At 39.5% G+C, this 16,470-nt stretch overlaps 1 protein-coding gene across 1 annotated transcript in view; it reads left to right on the forward strand.

Annotated features, from left to right (window-relative positions):
• The window catches only part of RPRD1B (regulation of nuclear pre-mRNA domain containing 1B), a 50,590-nt gene that overhangs the window by 1,391 nt on the left and 32,729 nt on the right, over positions 1-16,470 (forward strand). Inside the window, exons 2-3 of the mRNA XM_045981511.1 lie at positions 4,046-4,175; positions 11,940-12,073. Coding sequence (XP_045837467.1) covers positions 4,046-4,175; positions 11,940-12,073 — 264 coding nt within the window. The remainder of the gene's footprint in view (positions 1-4,045; positions 4,176-11,939; positions 12,074-16,470) is intronic.

A 16,470-nucleotide genomic window follows, 5' to 3' on the forward strand; every position in this document is an offset into this window, starting at 1 on the left:
CTCAGTTTCCTTACCTATAAAATGGAGGTGATGAAAACTGGTATTTACTGTACCTTTAATTATGTGCCAGGTGCAGTATTGATATCTTTACATACATTGTCATTTTTTAAATTCTCAGAGTTCTCTGGAGTAGGAACTTTGCAGATGAGGAAAAACTGAGGCTCAAACAACTTGCTGTGGTAAGGAGTAAACAGGATAATCCAAATGAACATCCAACATGGTGTCAAGCACAGTATAGGCATTTCATAAATAATGGTGAAATGGGACTACTGATTACTCAATGTGAGGCATGATCTTTGCCTTCAAGTTGCTTACAGTCTGGTTGGGAAGGTAGACCCTTCACAGCTGTTCCCCTAATGATTCCATAGCAGAAAGCTGAGGAAATGGAGCTTAGAACCACTTTGGTGGGCAGCCTCTGTTTAGTAGGCCCTTTATAATATAGGAAGTAACTTTACATGTGTTTTCCACTATCTGTGAGATGGAGACTCCCACCTGAATTGTTAAGTGGTATTTTCATTGCCTTAGAGCTGGTGAGGCTAGACTACATCAGGCTGTCAGACATGAAAATCCAAGATTCTTTGAGGAGGCCTGGTTCTAGCCTTCTAGCACAGACTCCCCTTTCCACAAGTATGTGCCATACTGAGATAGGGGTCCCTTCTGGGCAATTGGGGAATAGAGCCTAGAGCCCCCAGATCCTCCTCCTTGTACCCTGTTTGAGTTATGGAAAATAACAATTCAGAGAGTGCATTCTCATCTGTGAAGCTCCTTTAATCCTAATCTCATGATCCTAGTTTCCTGAAACCTTATGTCTTAAGGAAACCAGCATTATTATCTCCCATTTTATAGATGAGAATGTAAAGATAAGGAGAGAGTAAGTGCTTTGTTTAGGGTATATAGCTGGAGTATCAGCCCAGCTCCCTCCAATGCCAAAATTTGTGCTTTCAAGTACCCAGTGCCTCAGTGCCCTTTAATAAGTGAAGGTGATTGTCTGACTCCAACCAAACCCATAGCACTTTTGTTGATTAGAATTAATCACTGTTTTCCACCCATCCCACACTAATTTAGCATTTATTCATTCTTAGTAGTTCTATTTTTTCACTAGATTTGTGTGAGAAACGAGGTCTTGTTTCTTTGTAATGCCCATAGCATTTAGCATGGTACCTTTTAACACAGTTTAAAAATAGGTTAGGAGTTTGATTGTGGTCTCCAATGTCATTTTCATGGTTGAGTAGAGGATCCAAACAGCAGTACCTACAGCTTTCTGTGAAATGTTTATATCCATAATGCCCAACAAGGTAGCCACTTGCCACATATGGCTGTTGAGCACTTGAAATGTGTGACTAAGGAACAAAAGTTTTAAATAATTGTGTTAGTTCAAGTGTTCAATAGCCATATGTGGCTAGTGGCTACCATATTGGATAGTGCCAAGTTAGAGATGCTCTTCCAAGCATCAGGATACAGCTTCCTAATAACCCAGGCTTCATTCATGAACAGGGAATCCTCCCAGACAGAAGTGGAAAAAGATTTTGTGCCATTATGTTCAAATTGACTAGCCCCTTAGATTCTGGCCCACCCTGAGTCTTTAGAAGTGAACATTTCTCTCTGGTCAAGTCATTTCCCTAAGATGTTTACAGACTCTGTCTGAATCGCCTTCAAAATATTGACAGGGTTTACAGAAATTACTATTTTTGCTTAAATGCTATTTTTATTCTTGATGGGTTACTGTCTTTCCACTAGGAATGATTCTTAATTTATCCCTTTGGGCTCTGTCCTAGGTAGAACTTCCTTTCGTTATGGGGAAGTTTGATGTAAAATGCTCCTTAGATGAATATTTTTTAGTAATGTTTTTATATGTTGGCCTGAATGCAGATAAATAGGCTCCCCCCCCCCAACTTTTTTAGATGTCAAAACCAGCTAAACAAGTTGAGTTTTTTGGTCAGCCAGTTATATAAATTTTGCCTCATAACTATTCCATCCCATTTGGAATGGGCATAGATAGGGAGTGAAAGGGTCTACTGTGTCATATTGGAAAGACATCTGAATAAGTGAGTTGTCACCTGGGACTAGAGTAGAGGGTAGAGGGTATGAGTATTCAAGTGCTTTGGGCTTTGTCTTATCACCTTTATACACATGGTACTCATGTTGGCATCAGGATGCTGGATGTAGAGGGATAAATTTTAACTAAATCCCCATTGCAAAGTTTGAGGATGATGAAAATTAATTGGCATTGTAAATAGTGAAAACTTTGAAAACTTTGGCTCTCTGGCTCTTTGGCTATCATGTTTGCAGCATTGAAAAAAATGTATCATGCCTTAATTGTCGAAATTGACATTTTATACAATTCTGGGTTTTTAAACATGAAATATATGCCATTTGTAAAGCATCACTTAGCCAAATTACCTTTGTTGAAGTTCTGTTGTACTTTGGAAATTCTTAACTCATAACGTTATCGACTTGGTAGTTTTACTTGTTGCAACATCCCAGACAAGGTTTACTTAAAAAAAAGAAAAGCCTTTGCTATAAGATACCTTTGTAGCAATGGTAGAATATTGTAACTATTGACACTTTTGATCTGCTTTTGAATAATAATTAAATTAGTTAAAGATTAAATATTATCATCAGCCATGTAAACTAGGTTATTACCAGAGGGTTAATACAGCTCAAGATATCCATATTTAATTTTTTTTTTTTTTTAAAGATTTTATTTATTTATTTGACAGACAGAGATCACAAGTAGACAGAGAGGCAGGCAGAGAGAGAGGAAGGGAAGCAGGCTCTCCGCTAAGCAGAGAGCCCGATGTGGGACTCGATCCCAGGACCCTGAGATCATGACCTGAGCCGAAGGCAGCGGCTTAACCCACTGAGCCACCCAGGCGCCCTATCCATATTTAATTTTATGAATACTTTAAGTCATCATTTTAAACTATTATATGCTTCTAAAAATCTTGTTTTTAACTTGGGTTATTCTTCTGTAGCTACCTTTAAAAATGTCACATCTTATGCCTGCTGTGTCAGAATTTATACATGCTGTGTGCATATCAAAAGAAACAAGTGGTTTCTGAGAGGAATAGAGTTAAGGACTAGTTTTTCAGGTATGTAAAGGTTGATATAAGGCTTGCTTGAGTTTTTCAGGTATTTTAGCATTGGAGAAAACTTAGTGTTTTGGACTGTCTGGTTGTATTCTTATTTATTTCTTTTAAAAGAAAACTGGGACCAAAAATGATAGTGATGTAACTTTATGGTTGAGAAGTTATGTGCATAGAAGCCAGGAAATTCAGTAATGTTCCCCCAAGCTACTGTAACTCAGACATAGTACATGAGGTTTTTATGGTTTAATATATGATGCCATACAGAGTAATAGGAAATACTACATTTAGTATGTATAAGAGAGAAGAATTATGGTTTCTGTGGGAGCCATAATTTTGCATATCCAGAATTCAGACATCTTTAAGTTTTCAATAATAATGTAGCATTAATGTATATTTGTATTTGAGATAAACATCCATTGGTGCATTTAGAGATTTCTCTGGATTGTAGAATTGTTATCATTGATGATTGTTCTAGGAATGTTCAGAGAAATTCTTAGTGTAGGAACATAAATTACAAGAATCTGTTTTAAAACTGAAACCTGGCTCAGTCTTCATTCTACAGTATTTGGTAATTAATAGTGAATTAAAAATGCTCATCTTTGCAATAGAATAAACCTTGGTTTTATTATGTCTTCTTGAGGATATTGACTGCTTATCCTTTAGGAATTTTCTTTGGGTTATCTTTATTTTACCATCAGTTATTCTGGTTAAAATATTACAGAAATGAAGATGGCCCATTCTTGTTTTATTTTGTTTTTCAAACTTGTATTCTCAAACCTTTTTTGTTAGTGATGTCAACAAGTTATTAAAGTTGTTGTTTCAATTGTAAAGGAAGCCTGGTCTCAAGTAAATAATACTTGTCTTAATATTCTTTAGGTGTAGCTTAGGGCAGAAGAATTGTGCATTGAGAATTTCCTTGGTGTAAATTAAATTATCTTTTTTTTCTTTTTTTCCAGCCAAATCAAATAGAAAGCTTACTTTTCTGTACTTAGCCAATGATGTCATCCAAAACAGTAAAAGGAAAGGACCTGAATTCACTAGAGAATTTGAATCTGTCCTTGTGGATGCTTTTTCTCATGTTGCCAGGTATGTTTGGATTTTTTGTTTGGTTTGGTTTGGTATTTAAATGCATTACCCTTTCTTCCTTATTGTTCTTTCCTTCTCTGGGAGAGCCTTTGCAAATTGACAACTTCATATTTTACAGGGGTGTGCTTTACAGAGTGTTGGAAAGGCCAAATTACAGTTTTATGTTCTGCTGAGCCCTTCAGCTGTCTCAGACATGTAAACATTTTGATGCATTGAAGGGATTGAGTCTAGCACTTGTAGAACATCTTTTTTCCTAGCTGTATTCATTTATCGAATTCATTTCTTGAATATGGTGTTTTCCTTGTTTTGGCTGAGTTGTCTCATTAGCTTATGGTCAGAACACAAAGCTAAATAGTACCAGAAAACATTCCAGTAACAAAACCTTAATAGCAAGATGTTAGTTGGTTATGCCTTTGTTTTTACTTGTTTCCTTCTAGATGTCTAGATGTCTTGTTTACTAAAAATAGTGGTCATTACTGTAACTGCAAAGATAATAATTGTCAGTGTGGAAAGTAGATACTAAATCTCTGTCACTATTGTGTTTTGTGAACAAGAAGACTAGAGTATAGAGCACACATGTAACTAATATCACATGAAATTCATTTGATTAAAACTTCTATAAATCACTTTTATTTATTTAAAAACAAACTGCTTTTCTGTAGACACAAGTTAGTTGTCCAGGAGGAGCAAAGAAAAACTATTTTCCACTAGAATATTACTTAGTAAACACATAATAAACATCTTTGCAGAAGGAAATTGGGAAGACCAAAAAAAGGAGACCAGTTCTTTAAACAAAGTTGTTCTAAGGTCTGAAGTCTACGTGAAAGGCCTCAAATGTATAAATGAGCCCAGCATTCCATGAAAGATTTGAGAAGTTTGAAGGAATAAAATGAAAAATCTGAAAGAAAGAAATGATACCTAATTTTCTAAAGATGGGGAAAAAGATTTTTTTTTTTAAGATTTTTTTTTTTTTTTTGACAGAGAGAGAGATCACAAGTAGGCAGAGAGGCAGGCAGAGAGAGAGGAGGAAGCAGGCTTCCTGCAGAGCAGAGAGCCCGATGCGGGACTCGATCCCAGGACCCTGAGATCATGACCCGAGCCGAAGGCAGCGGCTTAATCCACTGAGCCACCCAGGTGCCCCGGGAAAAAGATTTTTGTCAGCCATGTAGCTGGCCCTAACTTGAGATGAACATGGACACTGAAGAAGCAGAATGCATTATGAGCTGGAAACAATCCTGAACCCTGAACAGACTGCTAGGATAGTCATCTCAAATTGGAGCTGGGCATTTTCTTGTTTTGAGGAGATGTGGTTCAGTTTCTTAGGCTGTAGCTGTGCCTCCAGCACTGTCTCAGTGACCTTGGACGTGTTACTTAGCTTTTACTAACAGTTCAGTTACAAGTTTCCTAACTGGTTAGAAGGGGACGACACCACTTACCTCACTGAAGTTGTTGTGGGGCGGAATACACCAGTCTGTTTGAAAACTTGTAGTATGGTGCCCAGTCCCCAGTCTTTGCTCAGTTATAGAAGTGTGCTAAATTGTAAACTTTGTGACAAGAAGGACCATTTCTTTTTTGTTCTTCACAGTATCCCAGGCACCTAGTAAAGTGTCTGGCATAGAGCTGTCAGGTTTCATAGCTTTAGGAAATACCATTTATGTAGCCTTGATGTGATTGGTGTTCCAGGAGTTGGGCAACATTGTGGTCTACCCTGGTATAGTAAGGATTCAGTAAATATTTGTTGAATGAATTAATTAGGGTATAGGAAATTGATTTTCCTATACCCTAGGAAATTTCCTGTAGGAATATTTCCTGTAGGAATAGTACACATAACATTTTTATTTAAAATTGAACAATAATCGTTAACTGCCCACCAAACCAGAAAGGGTAAGTAGAAAGGAATAGGAGAAGGGGAATGTGAATGGGCAGTACTGGGATCGAAAATTCATTTTCTATTTGGTCTAACATCTTAAAGCCTATCTAGGAGGTGCAGATTCTTGGCAGATTCTGTGTATGGCATTAATGTGGAAAGTAAACCTGGTCCTTTTCAATGAAAAAAAAAAAAGCTCTAATTCCTTTTTTTTTTTTTTTTTTTTTTTTTTTAAGTATTTTACATTCTTCTTATTCTTTCAAGGTCCTTTTTTGGTATTAGATTCAGGATCCCCATGTTTCTAAGCCCTTTCCTCCTGCCATTGTTAGAAAAGCCAGCTATTTGACTTCAATCCTGATGTACCCTATCCATAGTAAGAAGTACTCTGTCTGGTTTTCTGTGCCCAGTTGATGAACAAAGATAGTGGACCCATTAATATTGACCAAAGTTGATGAGGAATCTTTTTATGATAACTTCCTACCTCCTCCCTCACCCCTCACCCCAAAAAAACCCAAACCAAACCTCTCAAGTCAGAGGAAGCCACCAAGCTCATAGGTTAGATTTAATTTGAATAGTAGTTTAATTACCTCGACTTTGAACTTTTTTCCCACACAGATGCCTTCTTACTTTCTCCTGAGTTTGGAGATAGTTGTGTGCACTTTGTTTTTTATTCAACATATATTTGAGTGCTTTCCATGTGCCAAGACCTGATGCAGACAACTAGAGCAGCAGCAGTGAACAAGGCACGCAAGGACAAATAAAGGAGCAAGATACTTGCAGAGGGTGATAATGTGGACATAATGAAATAGAATGACATTCTGGAGTCGGATCTTTTCTAGTGTGGTGAAGGAAGGCCTCTCTAAGGAAATGACATTTGAGGTAATCATGCGAAGTAGGAACAAACAGCTATTAAAAAGAAACTAAGGTAGAAATAATCTTGGCATGTTAAGAGAATCAGAATGAAGGCCAGTGTGGTTAAAACAGATGTGTTGAGGAAAGGGAAAAGTGGTATCTGGGTAACATCAGAGAGGTAGGCAGGTGCCAGTCAAATGTGTCTTAAAAGCCTTGGGAGAGAATTTTATTCTGGTGGGATGTCAGTGACAGGTTTTAAGCAGGGGAACGATATATTCCATCACATTGTTAAGAGGTCCCTGTGGCTTGGTGTAGAGAATGGATTATAAAGGCCAAGGGAATATGAAGGGTATTGCTCTACTACAACCTAGAGATGACATTGGATAGGATTCAGGGCAGTGAGAAGATAGTAATAGCTTCCACATTATCAAATGTTTACTTTGTGAGTGGATTTGCTTCACCTCCCCACTAAAACTGATAGGACTTGGGGGAGCTTAGTGGAACTGGTAGTGAAGGAAAAGAGAAATCAGATTATTTCTAGGTTTTTGGCATGACTAAGTGGATGGCTGCTGGTGCTATATGCTGAGATGAAGTTTGGGGAAAAGATGTGGTAGAGGAAGGCAAGAGTTTTGTTTTGACCATGCTAAGTCTGAGGTGGCTAGTAGATATCTCAAGGGGATGATGCCAGATAGGCAGATGTAGATAGATAGTCTGAAGTTCAGTAGAAAATTAATTTCTGGAGACATAAACTTGGGAGTTATCACCATGTACACACTTACTTACTGTTGTGTTATGGATTCCCAAGACCACTTCCAGGTTTGGTGACTTGCTAGGAGGACTCACAAGACTCACCATATGGTTGTGTCTATGGCTGCGATTTATTACGGTGAAAGGATACAAAGCAAAATCAGCAAGGAAAAGTTGAATCGGCGCAGCCCAGAGGAAACCACATATAAGCTTCCAAGAGTCCTCTCACAGTGGAGTTACACAAAACATACTAAATTCCTCCATTTTTGAGCAGTGACAACATGGGTGAAGTGTTGTATACCTGGGAAGCTCATTAGAGTCTCAGTGCCCAGAGTTTTTATTGGCATTGGCCACAGGTACCCTCTGCCAAAATTCCCAACTCTCAGAAAGAAAGCAAGTATTCAGCATAAATTATATTGTTTGCACAAACAGTCTAGGCACAGTAAACCACCCTGATTATCACTTAGGAAACTGGAGGAACACTCCTGAAACCCAAGTTTCCAGATGCCAGCCAAGGGCCAGCGCGGTGAGCAGGCCTTTCTAAGGGTGGCAGTCTCAGGCTTGCTACGCTCTTTTCTGCGTGATTGGCAATGGACCATTTCTGCTTCAGTTTCACAGGAGGCTCTGTTGGAAGTGCTGGGGATATTTAGAAAGAATTTCTACTTTTAGTAGGCTTATCACAGGGCTACTGTGCATGGGATAAGACAGAAACACACCAATTATAGGGGGTGTACCAAGGAAGTGCCATTAGAACTAGAGAGGAAGAAAAGGCCCCCAAGTAAGCTTGGTGAGGCCTCAGCTGGCACTTCAAGCAGCAATTCTGTGTGTATAATACACAATTTATATTTTTCAGATCAGTTTTGCAGTGATCGAATTTATAATTAATTATATTGTGTTTAAGTTATACTTATCGTTTTCTGCTTACTCACTGTTAATGGCAAGGACTTTTTGGTGTTTTTTCACTTAAAGATTTCTCAGTTCAGGATGGAGTTAGTGCAACCTGGAAAGATAATTCCGTCTGTTATAAAACAACTTTATTGCTTTAGTTGTACCCACTTCCAAGTGCTAATGGGATTTCATTTCGTTGGAGCTACTTAAGGCAAAACCTCATGAGTAAAAAGACTTCTAGACTATTCTATCTGTAGCTTTGAAACTTACCTGGCAAAACTTTGACTTTTATGATACTGCTCCAGGAATTAGCCTCTCCTGACTAATTACATTCACCAGTTAAACTCGAGCTCCTATTTGACTTTTGCCTTAAGTGGTAAAAGCCTTTTGAAAATGACTTTGTGTCATTTGTTATCAGTTTGTTTATCAGTTTCCATCGCATACAGTAATGTGGCTGAATCTATACCCCAAACCAGTCTTGGTCTAAATCAAGTCCCAAATATTTAGTTGCATTGTGTCCCCCACCCTTTCATGATAGGTTTCTCTTTATATTAAGTGAACAGAGAATTTGCAGAGAACAGGTTATATATTAAAAGTATCAACCAGTTAAGTTCTGGTAAGTTGTGATTTGGCTATACTTGTTATTTTCTAAGTCATACATTGGAGACTTCCCGTTTCCTTCAGGATAAAGGCCACATACTTAATATGGTGTTCAGGGCCCTCATAATCTAATTCCACTCTGTCCCTCCAGATTCTTCTGCTACTTGCACATACTCCATATATACTTAAACCACCTGCATTGCTCCCAACTTCTCCCTCTTCATCTTGTTCTCCTTTAGGGGTTCCATTCAAAGAAGAGGAGATAGTATGAGCGAAGGCACATGTGTGAGAGAGAGCAAGTTCTGAGCAGAGGATAAATATGTTTGAGTGCCCTGGTTGAGGTGTGGAAAAGGAAGGGGCTGTTGGGTCAGGCTCTAGGCCTTGTTCTTTGTATTACAAGCGCAGTATTTCATAAACCTCATTGAATGAGCAGGTGAATATTTAGCTGATGCATGATACAAATGGCTTTATTGTGGGAAGATGATTCTTGAAAGGTAACTAATTGCATGGCCTATCGAAATCTAACTAAAAATTTTCTAGAAGGATTACAATGAGGCCAATATTGTGCCTATTCTAGGGTGGGTAGCCGTGTGTGTGTCGGAGGGAGAGGACAAATTGCTGCCCTTGTGGAAGCTGCATTCAGTTGGACAGAATCTAAACAACGAGTAAACTGAATAGCATATCAGAAGCTAAATTGCATGGAGAAAAATTAAGCGTAGAGGTGGGAGCATTAATTTTAAATAGGGAAATTAGGAAGGGATGCTTGGGCCATGCTGCCCTGTAAGGAAATGTGGTTCCAGGCCAAGGCCCTGAGTCAAGAGGGCCACAGTAACTATTAGGGAGTGAAGAAGGGAGAGAAATGATGAGCTGTGCTGCGAATGGCTTTGTAGGCTTTATAAGAACTTTCACTTTTATTTTGGGGGAGAATGAGAAGAACCGTTGCAAGTTTTGAGCCGAAGGGTGACATAATCTGCCTTGATGCAACAGAATTTTTTTTTTTTTTTAAAGATTTATTTATTTGACAGATAGAGATTATAAGTAGGCAGAGAGGCAGTCAGAGAGAGAGGAGGAAGCAGGCTCCCAGCTAAGCAGAGAGCCCGATGCGGGGCTCGATCCCAGCACCCCGGGATCATGACCTGAGCTGAAAGCAGAGGCTTTAACCCGCTGAGCCACCCAGGCGCCCCAATAAAACAGAATTTTTAAAGCTTGAGATTAGTTTGTAGGATAAGGGTGGAAGCAGGGAGACCAGAAATCAGGCAAGAGAAAATAGTGGCTTGGACCAGCTTGACAGAGAGGAAAGGGTGAGAAGCAGTTTATTTCTAGATATATTTTGGAGGTGGAGTGTTTTTATCACCAGTATCAAATGATTCAGTCATAGCTCTAAGTTTTATAAACTACCATTGAAAATTTTTTCCATTTTTTCCCCCTTCACCTCTGACTAAAAAAAAGTTTGACCAAAAAAAAAAATTTTTTTTTTTGTACCCTGATTTAATACTTTGACTCCAATGCAGTAAAATTTGCCACTAATATTTCCTAAATGATGCATCTGACCAGCTCAAGCTGAAGCCTCAGGTTACCTTGAGTGTTACCGTAAATTTTAGAAAAGTGCCATCAGGGCATATTTCCTTTGTACCTCTTTCTTCTTGAAGTTTCTGTTAAAGATCTTGGCCTAGAAACTAAGGTGTCAGTGTTCCCTTCTCGTTGGAAGTCACTCAGAGTAAGATCACTGACATCCAGACAGTTTTATAAACCAGAACAAGTCATAGTAACACCATGGATGGTGAGAGAATTTGTTTTCCTTTCAGAAAGTCTTCCCACACTCTTCCACTTGGTGTCTGTTGTTTTCTGGTAAGCAGCTGTTGCACACTGAGTGCTAGTGCTAGTTATTTCATTGAAAATACTCTGTTTCCAGAGTACAGTATGTCAGAAAAAAAACGGTATAGCTTCTCTCTGATAGAAATTACAAAGGGCTATGTTATGCTCAGTGTGTTCTAAGATTACCCACTAGACACCTTTGTGAGAATGGGGACTACATACCTAACCCAGAATTAAAATAATGATGAAGTAGTTAATTTAAGTTGAGATCAGTCTTGGTATATGTGTATGATTGTATTTATAAGACATGTAGAGGTGTTGGTGTGCTAGTGTTGATGGTCATGGTGAATTTATTCCCCCTTTTTTTTTTTTAATATTTTATTTATTTATTTGACAGAGAGAGAGGTCACAAGTAGGCAGACAGGCAGGCAGAGAGAGAGGGAGAAACAGGCTCCTCACTGAGCAGAGAGCCCGATGCAGGGCTCGATCCCAGGACCCTGAGATCATGACCTGAGCCAAAGGCAGAGGCTTAAACCACTGAGCCACCCAGGCGCCCCTTCCCCATTTTTTTAAATCATTTTTTTCCTACCCTTAAAGGTTTTGGCCCCCTTTAATTTCCAGCAGAATGTCTGGCCCTACATTTCGATTAATGTCTTCTTATAAAGCAAGCTGTCACATTTGAAAAGATCGATTTTTGATATTCTCTGTAACAATCAGCGATTGGCTTTTTGCCCTATTTGCCCCATCTTTCAAAGGAGATAAGGACAGCTTACTTCTATTACATACTCCCTCTGTCTTCCCTACTACACACCACAGGAAGAATGTCGTTTTTGGTCAAATTTTGGGTATCTGTTTATCACAATGTGTGTGTTACTCTTCTGTCTGTGTTTAAATATGTAACTCATTTAGTCAGTTGTTATTTTTAAAGTAGGTCTGTCCTAATTAAACACAAAAAATCTTAAGCTTATATCTATCTTTTCGTCTTTTCTGGGCAGAGAGGCAGATGAAGGCTGTAAAAAACCTTTAGAAAGATTGCTGAACATCTGGCAAGAAAGAAGTGTGTATGGCGGCGAGTTCATACAGCAGCTGAAGCTGTCTATGGAGGACTCCAAGAGCCCTCCCCCCAAAGGTAGAAACATCACCACATGTTTACAGCTCTTGGTCTTTGCCTACTTTCGAATCACATATGAAAAGCTGCAGTGGGGGTTGCTGTGAACCACCAGCGATTGTATGATTCTTCAGAGAGATGATCATAAATGATGGTGAGAATTTATGTAGTGCTCGCAGCGTGTAAGCCTGGTTCTAGTATTCATACTATCCATCATCTCACACCCTTAACTTTGCTGTGTATTCTCTGTGGCTCTCTTCTGCCTTGGCAGAGAGTTTTCCTTGCACAAGGGAAAGGAACAACAACATTGTTTAGTTTTGGGGAACTAGGAGGCACCTTGGACTAAGATTTTGCCCTGGCCCTACCACTGACTACTCTGGGGTCTTGAATATGTCCCTTAGCCCTTTTAGAGCTTGGTTTCATTAAATATTGGTGTGGTTTTGGAACATGCTTTTGATGTTTGTCAGCATGCTGTCTGTAATTGATTTTGGTCTTTACTGAACCCAGAATATCCTCCAGAAGTACGTACATGTATGTGTGTGAACCTCACTGAGTCCTCTTAAGAACTTCTTTTTCTTTAAAGAGGAGTCAGATCAAACATTATTTGGTTTGTGGATTTGTGGTTAGTTGCGCGGTTTAATTCTAGTTGGCATGACGTGTTTCTGAGCTACAGATTTGATCTGACTGCACACGAACTCATTGTCTGGAAGGATAAGTCTAAGTACTAAGATAGTACTTAGGATCCTCTGTAATCTGAACTCATGTACTTTTCCAGATTCTTCTTCCATTTCTTCACATACACCATGGTCTTTGGCCATACCCAACAGTTTCCTTTCTGGGTGCTCTCAGGGTACCTCTTCCTTTGCATCTGGTGTTACCTCTGCCTGAAACGTCCTCTGCTGTTTTCACTGCATGGTGAACTCATTCTTTAGGAATGCTCTTCTCATCTTGTCATTTTCCCTACCTTGTCTAGGCACATGTAGCCCTTCCCTCCATGTTCCTCTGGTACTTTGTATATGCCTCTGCTATAGCATTTAACCATGGTTAGTTTACCTGATAATATCACTCATTCAGCAACCCTTTATTTTGTACCTTTCATGAGATCTTCCAGGTCTGAGTTTACATGCATTTTAAGATGGGGCAACTTTCCTGTAAAACTACAAGTTAGAGGCTTTGTAAGAAGGACATAAGTGCTTTTGACTGTAGGTCATTGTTTTACTTAGAGTTGATGGGAAACAGTTTTGAAGTCACTCTGGAGGTAGCTTCTGAAAAGCAAGGTGTTCCCTACTTTGGATTCTGGTCGTGTTTGTATTGTATCTTTTGGAGGTGTTCTGGACAGTGTTGGAGAATTATTCAGCATTCTCTTCTCTACTCTTAGACTTCATTGGTAAACAGTGCTGATTTTTTTTTTTTTTTTTTTTTTAAAGATTTATTTATTTGACAGAGAGAAATCACAAGAGAGGCAGGCAGAGAGAGAGGAAAGGAAGCAGGCTCTCCGCTGAGCAGAGAGCCCGATGCGGGACTCGATCCCAGGACCCCGAGATCATGACCTGAGCTGAAGGCAGTGGCTTAACCCACTGAGCCACCCAGGCGCCCCCAGTGCTGATTTTTTAAAACACCTTTGGGCAAGTAGGGGAACTCTGAAAGACAATGTTGGAAGCTAAGTGTTGAATTTCAATTCGACAAGCATTTGCCAGACATGTGCTTTGAGTAAGTGGCTATGCTAGATGCTATAGGACTGAGCAGAGGGTGGGGAAATAGCTCCGCCCCTCGGGAGCAGTCCGGCAATTTGGGGAGTTTGTGGCAGTGGTAGATTTGAAAATAGCTCCATTGGGTTTCTGATTTTTTTGAGTGCCTAGACATGAACAGCCATTGAGGCAGTATTCCTCCATGTGGAGGATAAAGCGGATCTAAGGTGATTTCTCTATCTTTGTGCTGTAAAGATGGAAACATATACCAAAGGTTCCAACATGTGTGTTAGTCTGAGCTAACTCCATCTGTCTCCTCACCATCTTCTTTGGACCTGAGTTATCATAATATTTTACCTCGTCCTTTGACAATATTGATGAGTTCTCCAGAAGTTTATTTCTAAAATTATATAGTCCTCTTATATTTCAGCTTTGACTCATGGATATTTCTTTGTCTTGAGACAACTCTAGAATTTACCTTTGAAATAAAAATTTTCTTGTGGAACTTTGACAGTAGAGAATAAACGAGCTTAAAAATACTGTTTTAGAAAAGTGGAACTTGGGTGTATGTACCCATTTCCCCTTGTATAGGACCCAGGCTTCTAAAGTTGTCTCTCTGTTCTTGGGTATACTCAAGCTGTCACTGGACTGAATGGAATTTCATTATTTACTTAAGTCACACGTGAGTGACACAGTATCCTACAGTTGTAGAAGGATTTAGAAAAGAAAGGTAGATGCAAAGGAAATAGCATTTATTGAGCACCTCTTATGTTCCAGCCTGTCTGTTGGCTGCTTTTCATGTTAATTTATTTTAGATTCTTACAACTCCTCTATGAATTTGGTATTATTTTCGTATTTCAGATGAAGATACTAAGGCTCAAAAGGGTATAGTTAATTTTGTCCAAATAGATACAATTAATAAGTGGAGAATTCATGTTCTGGTCTATATGACTTTAAAGCCTGTGTTCTTCACACCGTATTTTTTTCCTGGAAGCACATGGATTCAGTAGATTTGAATTAGGGTATGAATTCATGAGCAGGTCACCCAGCTTTCCTGGTCCTTAGTATAGTTAGTATAACTCTTCCAAGCCAGGGTTTGAAACCAGGCTTTCAGAGGATGAATCCCAGCTCTGTCGCTTCTAAGCTGTGTGACCTTGGGCATAGCATTAGATCTCTCTGAGCTTCAGGTTCTTCACTGTACCATATGGCTATTAGTAATAACACCTCACAGCGTTATCCTAAGATTACTTGAGATAACATAGGTAAATGTTATTAATGAAGTGATAATACGACTTTTATTTGAGCCCTATTCCCTGTTTCTAATATCCAGTATTCTGAGTTTCTCAATGATCCAGTGGCAAACATAGGAGGAGGGTTGTTAGTATTTTTAGTCCCCCAGATTTTGTGCAAGATTAGCTCACATAGTGGTTAAGTGCACAAACTCTAGGCCCAGCTTCCCCAGGTTTAAGTCTGGTGCTGGCGCTGGCCACTCAGTTTGAGATGGTACTGGTGGAATGCTTTCAGAACGGGACGTCCAGCATCAGACCTTGGCTGCAGGGCTCTCTCTTTCCGTGAGTAAAGTTTAATGTGTTCTGTTTTACAGTTGCCTTTATTTGGCAGAGAGAGAACAAAGAATGCAGGAGCTATTGCAAACAATATTTCCTGATTCGTTTCTCATTAATAAAAGTAATATAAAACCTGTGGGTGTTGGGGTTTTTCTGGTTTTTTTTTTAATTTTTATTTATTTTATTTTGTTTGTTTTTTAGTCCCAGAAAATTTCAAGTGGATTCCTTGAAAGACCTAGCTTTACAAGTAGATGGCTGCATTTTATAAAGTGTTCAGGGACACAGGGACAGGTTGGAGGATAGAGTGGAGAGTGTACAATATGAGGACAGGCAGACTGGGGCCACCCGTAGTTTATGCCCAGACTGTATAAACAGAGTGGTTGTTTATGGTATAAATGGTATGGTCAGAAGCTAAAATGATAGTGGGAAGGTGCCTTGTCTTAAATTGAGTGATAGAAGTGGGACTGACAGACTTCCTCGGCTATTTTTAATAGCTGCCTGACTAGATTAAGAATGCTGGGCATTATAATTGCTGACTTTGTACACGAGTCAGGGGATAGTTAACAGAACAGGCTGTCCTGTTTGTGTAAATGGAGGGATATGGTCATTTTTGGTATAGCGCTGGCATTTTCCAGACTCTGTGCCACCTCTGCTTTCAGGAAGTTTCCAACTCAGGCCTAGTGACACTTTTTTCTAGGTATTCTAAGGATACAAAGAAATAAGATAACTTAATGTTTCAATCGGAGGGGTAAGGCATGTGCCTGCTGGCACCATACAGCACAGCAGGGCTGGGTGCTACAGGAGTAGAGGAAGATGCTGGCTCAAGATGGCTGCTGTTAACCACAGGTGGGCTTTGAGCATAGCTGGACATTGTAAAATCACGAGAGGCCATTCTGGGTTTTTGAGTAGAGGCCTGCGGGCAATTCATTTCTTAAGAGTGTAGTCTAAGTTGGAAAAGGAGTGACTAGCGTCAGGGAGACCGGTTGGGACAGTGGTCTGCATAAGGCATGGAAAAGGGCACATTTCTGAGAAGAGGCAGTGGGAAGGAACAGAGAGAGAGATCTGTTAAGCTACATCTCAGAAGTGTAGAATCTGCTGGAAGCTGGGACTTTAGGAGAGATTCTGGTGCTCTCCAAGGCATTGTATTTGGAAGATGGGGCCAGTG

The sequence above is a fragment of the Meles meles genome, chromosome 16, assembly GCF_922984935.1.
Source record: "Meles meles chromosome 16, mMelMel3.1 paternal haplotype, whole genome shotgun sequence".
NCBI classification, from domain to species: domain Eukaryota; kingdom Metazoa; phylum Chordata; class Mammalia; order Carnivora; family Mustelidae; genus Meles; species Meles meles.